The following is a 7,085-nucleotide window of genomic DNA, read 5'->3' on the forward strand; positions in this document are numbered from 1 at the left end:
TGTTTTACAGAGAAGACCATCTTCCATCCCAGTAGGCTCAATGTGAGGTGTTCTTAGCATTCTCATGTGAGTGAGTGTGGGATAGGCTGGAGCTGACTGCTGTGTGGCAGTCCTTTACAATCTGCAGACTATAAGTAGTTTAGCTGTTTGGAGCCCTAATTAAAACTTCAGTGCATTTTCCAGAGTAATCATGGTTGCTACACATTGATGAAGTGTGTCCTAATCCCATTGCACTGAAGAAAAATTCTGTATAGTCTGACTTCCCTATCGTGTAGCTTTGAGATTACACATGATGCAGCAGACAGCTTTTCCTGGTGTTCTGGCAAACTTTGATGTGCAGGAGCAGAGAGAGTTTCAGTTGGAATTCATATGAGAAAGATTTTTGATTTCTAGAAGTCAGATGGGCCTATGCAAATAGAGTCATAGCGTGGTTTGAGTTGGAAGAGATCTTAAAAATCATTTAGTTCAACCCTTCTACACCTATATGCTTTCTGTTTTAAGGAATGAACAGTATAGTAAAGTTTGACATCAACATAATATTTATAGATACCTTCAGAATGTTTTCACGGCATTGTCAATGCGTATGTCTGGAGAGAAGTCTAGGGTGGAAATGGCCTCTGCATAATCTTGACTTTTGACAAATGTGTTGTACAGCATTCAATATTGAACACGAGCACACATAAGGATTAAAAAAATGTCCAGTCAACATAGAGGCAAACAAGGTTTTTTAATATAAAAATAAAAGCAGCACTTTTAAAAATGGGACAACCTTCAGCGTAGGTTCGGCTAGCCCACACTGTCTCTGGTCATTGCATTATTGTGTGAGAGTAATTTAAACTGAATTAATAGCATTTGAATTTTAACAGATTGCTTTTCTTAAAATAGGTTCATGTCTCTTGAAGGAAGTAAAATAGAGAGAGTGTTTTTCAAACAAAGTAGCAGAATGTAGTAATTCAGAGTAAAAATATATGACAAGAGTGAGAACCAATGGAGGGGTGTAAACTGATAGGAACTGTTTTTTCTCCCTCCCAAAAGGGAGGAATGCTTCATGTATTAGTCTTACGAATAGGTTTCTGTCAGCTTAACTGCTGGGAAGTTGAATTCTGTACTTGATCTGAGGGATTTTGTACCATCCCAGCCTCCAAACTGCAAAGTAGATTGCATTGCTTCAATTGCTACTTAGAGCAGTCAAGAAAAAAAGTTGAAATGAAAGTGAAATGGGGAAAAACACAAACCTTGACATGAGCAGAACAGTATTTATTCATGAGTCAGTTGGTTTTCATGGACTCCAGTGCAAAATAATTCAGGTAAGTATTGTGTAAAGAGATCATGAGAAATGGGGTGGCTTTGTAGTTTTTTGAATATCAGCCTTTGGGAGCATTTTAAAGAACAGTTCTGGATAATTGAAACACAGCAATAACCATGTTTGTAATCTGGCCAAGTTTTTGAGATGTCTTCCCTTTTCTTTTCCTCTCTTTTTTTTCTTCCCCTGAAGTAGCTGTCTCATCTTCATATTATGCATTATCTGATAGAACAGTGAATGGGATGACACTTTGGTGAAACTGAGTTACAGTTACCTGAGATAATAAGCTGAGATGATGAATACTCTGTAGTCTTGAGTACTTAGGTTATTGTTTGTAGCATTGTAAGGATGAAAGTACAGACTGAAATATTAGGGGCACTAAACTGAATTTACAGCTTTTCACTTTTTGTTGCATACGAGCTGGCGTATGCATTTTGGTTTCTGTATTAGGTTGGAAGCATAGGCTAAGTAGCCTTACAGAGAAAACTGAATTGTGGTGCCTTTGTCTTAAATATAGATACTCTCCACTCACATTAATAAACTTCTTCATTTTGCAGGGAGCTGATAGCTAATAGTTAGATGCCCTTTTTTTATCCCTCACCCTGTTTAGAGAAACTGTATGCGGTGTTGCTGGCCTGTCTGAGCAGAACACCTACCTGCCTGGCTGTTAAAATCTACAGTTAAACCTGAAATAATCTTGGAAATATGACCAGGAGTGAAGCCAGCCATCTGAGTTTACATATGAAATATGGTAAAGTCTAGGGAATGAGTACTGTGCAGCTGCTATTATGAGGTGGGGAATACGTAATTGAATTAACTTACTTGATTTTTGTACCAGCCTCCTGAACTTCTACATTGCAAGATAGGAGACAGTTCCATTTTACTCTGACTTCTTCCTGCTTTTACTCTGTAGAGTATTGTTTTACACCTTCAGATTTGTTACTAAGCTAGGACTTGTCTGTCTTGAAATGAGTAAACTTTCTTGGCTCCCTTTCTAGCCTCCTTTTTCTAAATCTTCATGTTTTCATGGGTGCCTTTGCCTTCCTTTGAATATGGCAATGTGTGCCTGAGTCTTCAAAAGTTTTCCTCTAATCACTCATCAGACTGCTCTTTGAAAGAGGAGGTGATTAATGTTAGTTGCTTGAAATGCCAGGGGATTTTTCGAAGGCAGTTTAACAACAGAAATGCAGAACTGTATGATTTGCACACTTCACGAGGTAGCATGTGTGACTAGTTCATCTCAATGTAAACTCTGTGATTCAAATGATGTAAACAGCTTAGTTTCTTACCCTGAAATAGTCACCCCCTTATCTTGGCTCTTCTGTAAATGTTGCTACTGTAAATTGAACACAGTTCCAAGGACTGTCTGCATGTTTAGAGAGGCACAGTAGCCAAACATAGATTTTTGTACATAGCAGTAGAAAGGAAGTTTTCATTCCCTTATTATGTAGTGTGTATTTAGTAAGTCCTGGAATGACTCAGTTTTTGTGTTCTAACATGTGATGTGTAAGACTTGAAATAGAGACAAGTAGTTCCATTGCAGTTATTTGCAGAAACATGAGTTAGAATGATTATATATCCAGACTCAATATCACATTTCCAAGAGTTGTTGGACTGATACACCATTTGGAAATAGCACCTGTAGATTGAGAATTCGTGTTGTAGTCTATGTTAAGCTACCATAAGCAGTGGTTACCCCATCACTATAGACTCTGTAAGATTGGCTGAAGGGGATTGTCACACTTACTGTTTTGATTAATGCAACGTGGGGATCTACTGAGATTATCTACTAATAGTATGATATGTAGGGAACTGAGGCACTAGGGAAACTAGATTAGGAGTAGAGAATAATTGATACTATTTGTTACCCAGGGCTCCCAGCCCATAATGCTGTTCTTACAGGAGAGCAGCAGTGGTGCCTAGTGCTGGGTAGGTGAATTTGAAGACATATTTACTTCTCTGCCAGGATATGGAAGCAAGGTCTGATACCTGGGTATGCTAGTGAGTCCAGTTTGCTCACTGAGGCTTACAGATGTCAGAGAGGTGTTGTAGGTCATTAACATTGTGACAGCTGTGGTCACCAAAAAGGCCAGTTGTAGGATTATCATTCAGCACAGATATGAAATGCTGATTGTTAATGGTGTAGCTGGTAGATTGGTGTAGCTGAAACTTCATAGTTCTCCCTTACAGATCTCTCCTTTTGTGCAATCCAGGTATGGGGGGACAGACTGCAGCTGGCAAACTGCAACCATCTGCAACTGACTACTGCTAAGACATAGAGAACATGCTGGGCTTTCCTTTCATCTAACCTTTGAGTATCTTTGCACCGTAGCATGGAAATTCATCACAAGTTGAAGGTCTAAGTGTAGCTACTGCTGTGTTGATACAGCTGTTTTCCCTGTTGATGAAGGTGAAGGTGTGGACACAGGTCCCTGTACTTGATGCTGCCTTCCTAGGAACCTGTAGTTGTGTCTCCCACCGTTGACGTTACATGGAAGATTTGTGGCAGATAATCGATATACCCGTTGCTGTATGAGATCCATGCACCTACTTTACTATCAAAAATCCCAAATACTGAAATATTTCTAAAAGTGGTTCAAGTAGTTACGAAAGCTAAGTGTCTTTTCCTCTGACAGAAGTCAATAGAAAGTTATGCTTGGTGTGTCTTAGAATGACCTCCCAACAAAGTTTTCCTCACTTCTTCCAGCAACATAAGCTACTATTAAAATTGCTATGTAAATATATTTCTATATGGCAGCTGGGGAGAAGATCAGCCCTTTTCAGGTCATTGTGGTAGGAACTGGGCGTGCGCTCTGTTTGCACAGGAAAGAGACTGTTTGAGAAGGCAGAACATCGCCTCCAAAGAGATACTCACCTGTGAGCTCATCATGACATTCAAAATGGCACTAAATGGAGCATTGTGCTCCACTAGAGCAACATCTCTGCTTTTAGGGGTATTACATCAGATTACCCTCATAAGACTAAGGTATGACGAAACAAAACCCATTGCTGTCTATTTCATAGGCTAAGTATTACCAATTTTCTCTCTTAGCTTCTCTGAAAGTTTAGCTGTTATTCTGAGCTTCCAGCTGAGCACTGTATGAATGCTATGACTGCTTCCTGGTGGTATGTAGTGCAAACTTCACATCACTGTGTTACCAGAAAAAATTGGGCACTTCTGTATTCAAGGTGAAGTTCACACACATCATGCTTTGCCTACTTAAGCTTCCCAGCAAATGCTCCTGCAGGTTTGGTTGCACATTAGACAGATTTAATACACATTTTTTTTTCCCCTCCAAAGATGACTGACTTTAAAAAACCCATCTGCTTTTTCTTTCCTTCAGTGATGGGGAGGGAAAGAAAAGAACATCAACCTTCTGCAGCAGTGAATCTCTAAATGCTGTGGGGGCCACGCTCACACCTCGCCGCATCTCCTGGCGGCGGAGAATATTCCTGCAGGTAGCTTCACCTATGAATAAATCTCCTTCCAAGATGCAGCATCCAGGTCTGTGTGTGCTTTTAAAGAAAATAAACAAGCAGTTGTTGCTTAATAGTTAATTATAGTGAACTGCGATATGTGACAATATGAAAGGGAGAAGTGAATGAGATTGATACAATATTTGTGCTAGAACCTCTTTAGAGATCTTGTGCTCAGTTGTCTTTAGGTCTTTGTTGTTCTGAACAGAGGATTCTGTCATCGAAATCTAAAGAACTGCAATTTGCCATGGCTGCACTGGTAGCAAGAAAATTAGGAAAGGCCTCTTGCTGACAAAGATACTGTCTTTAACAGTCAAGAAATTTTTACCCTAGCCTGTACACATAATATCAGTGTTTGCAGAAAATGGTAAATTTTCTGTCTTGTCCTTGTACTGCACATAGCACCTGTGGAGTATGTTAATAATTCTTACAGCTTTAGGTAATTTCAGGTAGAAACCTCTGAAATAACTGTAATCCTGCTATGTTGGTAAAGTCCAGTTTGGTGGAATTCAAACCCATAGGTAAATGACCATAAAGTACTATAGCGCTGCCTGTAGTGCAGCTTAGCAGATGAAAAAGATTGCTTTTAGTATAGAGCCTGTGGTAAATCACAGCAGTAAACAAGCTCTAATATAAAGGAGACTTTATAGCTAAATGTCCTGTTGTAACTCTGGAAGGAGCTAGCAGGGGAAAGGGCTGAAATACTGGGTGACCCTTTATTTAGCTGTATATAATTTAAATATAACTTTATTTAATGTAAATAAAATACATTATTTAAAGATAATTCTCTGCTGTTGAACTGCATTTTCTCTGTCTTTGGACTCAGCACCTCACTGCTGAATGTAGAAGACAGCTATTTTTGTTCTGCTGTGACTTAGATTTTCGTGATATGTCAAACAATCTGAGTTTCCTGTAATAGCTTTCTGATTCTTTGCAGATGGTCATGATGGAAGTGAATTGTTACCCTTATCCCCTCTTGCTCCACCCCTGGAGGAGGACCCTCTTGCTCTAATATTGCAAAATGAGGATGGTCCAGATAAAACTGGAGAGAGGAAAAACTCAGAAGAACTACAAAGTCTGTGGAGAAAAGCCATCCATCAACAAATTCTGTTGCTTCGAATGGAAAAAGAAAACCAGAAGCTGGAAGGTTAGCTATTTAGAAAATACCCCTAAAAACTATTGCAGACTCTGCTGCCTGAAGCCAAAAACTGTTCTGGTGTTGGGCACCTCAAACAGAGATGTGGTTCTGTAACTTTGGTTAACGGTGCTAGAAAAAAATGTGTTCATCTAGGCCTATTTCAGTCTACCAAGTTCCCTGTCTACCTGACTTCTAATGAGTCAGTTAAGGAAGAAGGTGATAGCTTTTCCTTTTTTAGTATATGTTAGGCAAAGGTTGCTACAATCTGTGTCCTAGGTGTCTAAGTCTAGGAGTTGTAATGTGAAGTGGGTTGAGGAGAACAGGTGCTGTGTGAACAGTTAGGTGTGGTAAACCTTACCCTCTCCGTCTCATTTCATTCCTTTGCTCATGGCATTTCTGTCCAGGCTTTCTGTCCTTCATTAACCACATCACAGTGGTAATTTATAAATATTTGAATCCAAATTTGATTCTTGAGCAGCTGGCTCTTGAAGTATGTCAGAACGTTCTGGGTTTTGGAACATGAGCATTGTACACTGAAAACTGATTGCTGTTAGTGAGGGATCTGAAGTTGGAAGATTCTGATTCTCAGCTGCCTGAACTTCTGGTTAAGATATTTTATTATGACTGGTCAAGACTCACATAAATAAAAGATAGCATGTAATGTCTATCCTAGCATATAGAAGTTCTTCAGTATAATAGACTAGCAAGCTTTTGGTGCAAGTTGAAAATTTCAAGTGTCCTCTCTGCAATTGCTGCCCTCATCTTCTCCTATATGCTATATAACCTCATTTATATGGTAGTCTGATTCTTCAGACAAAACATAATGATCTTGTTAAGGTCAGTTAACTCTTTTTCCTTCTTTAGTCATGCTTACTGAGAAGGCAAGGAGAGGGAAGAAAATTAGCAGGACAGAAATCTTTCCATGTCCCTGCAAGCACACATCCTTGAATGTATTTCCTGCACACGTAGTTCATTTCTCTGTGCAGTTTCTCTTTACAGTTTATCTCCCTGTTGACACACACTTCTGTTGAAACTCTTAGATTCATAGGGAACATCTACAGAGAAGTCTGTTTTAACTTCAGCAAAAATCTTCATTTAGTGTTTTAACAAGTGGTTAATCTGGTGAGGAAGCTGAATGACTGCTGTAGTGGCTAATTCATGTTATTC

At 39.3% G+C, this 7,085-nt stretch overlaps 1 protein-coding gene across 1 annotated transcript in view; it reads left to right on the forward strand.

The window, feature by feature from the left end:
* TBC1D4 (TBC1 domain family, member 4) overlaps positions 1-7,085 on the forward strand; it is a gene marked incomplete at its 3' end in the record, with an annotated part of 38,547 nt that overhangs the window by 27,035 nt on the left and 4,427 nt on the right. The window contains exons 12-14 of the mRNA XM_009081093.1: positions 4,648-4,808; positions 5,718-5,927; positions 6,132-6,134. Of these exons, the coding sequence (XP_009079341.1) occupies positions 4,648-4,808; positions 5,718-5,927; positions 6,132-6,134 (374 nt within the window). The remainder of the gene's footprint in view (positions 1-4,647; positions 4,809-5,717; positions 5,928-6,131; positions 6,135-7,085) is intronic.

This window comes from Acanthisitta chloris, unplaced genomic scaffold (assembly GCF_000695815.1).
Source record: "Acanthisitta chloris isolate BGI_N310 unplaced genomic scaffold, ASM69581v1 scaffold7078, whole genome shotgun sequence".
Taxonomy (NCBI): Eukaryota; Metazoa; Chordata; class Aves; order Passeriformes; family Acanthisittidae; genus Acanthisitta; species Acanthisitta chloris.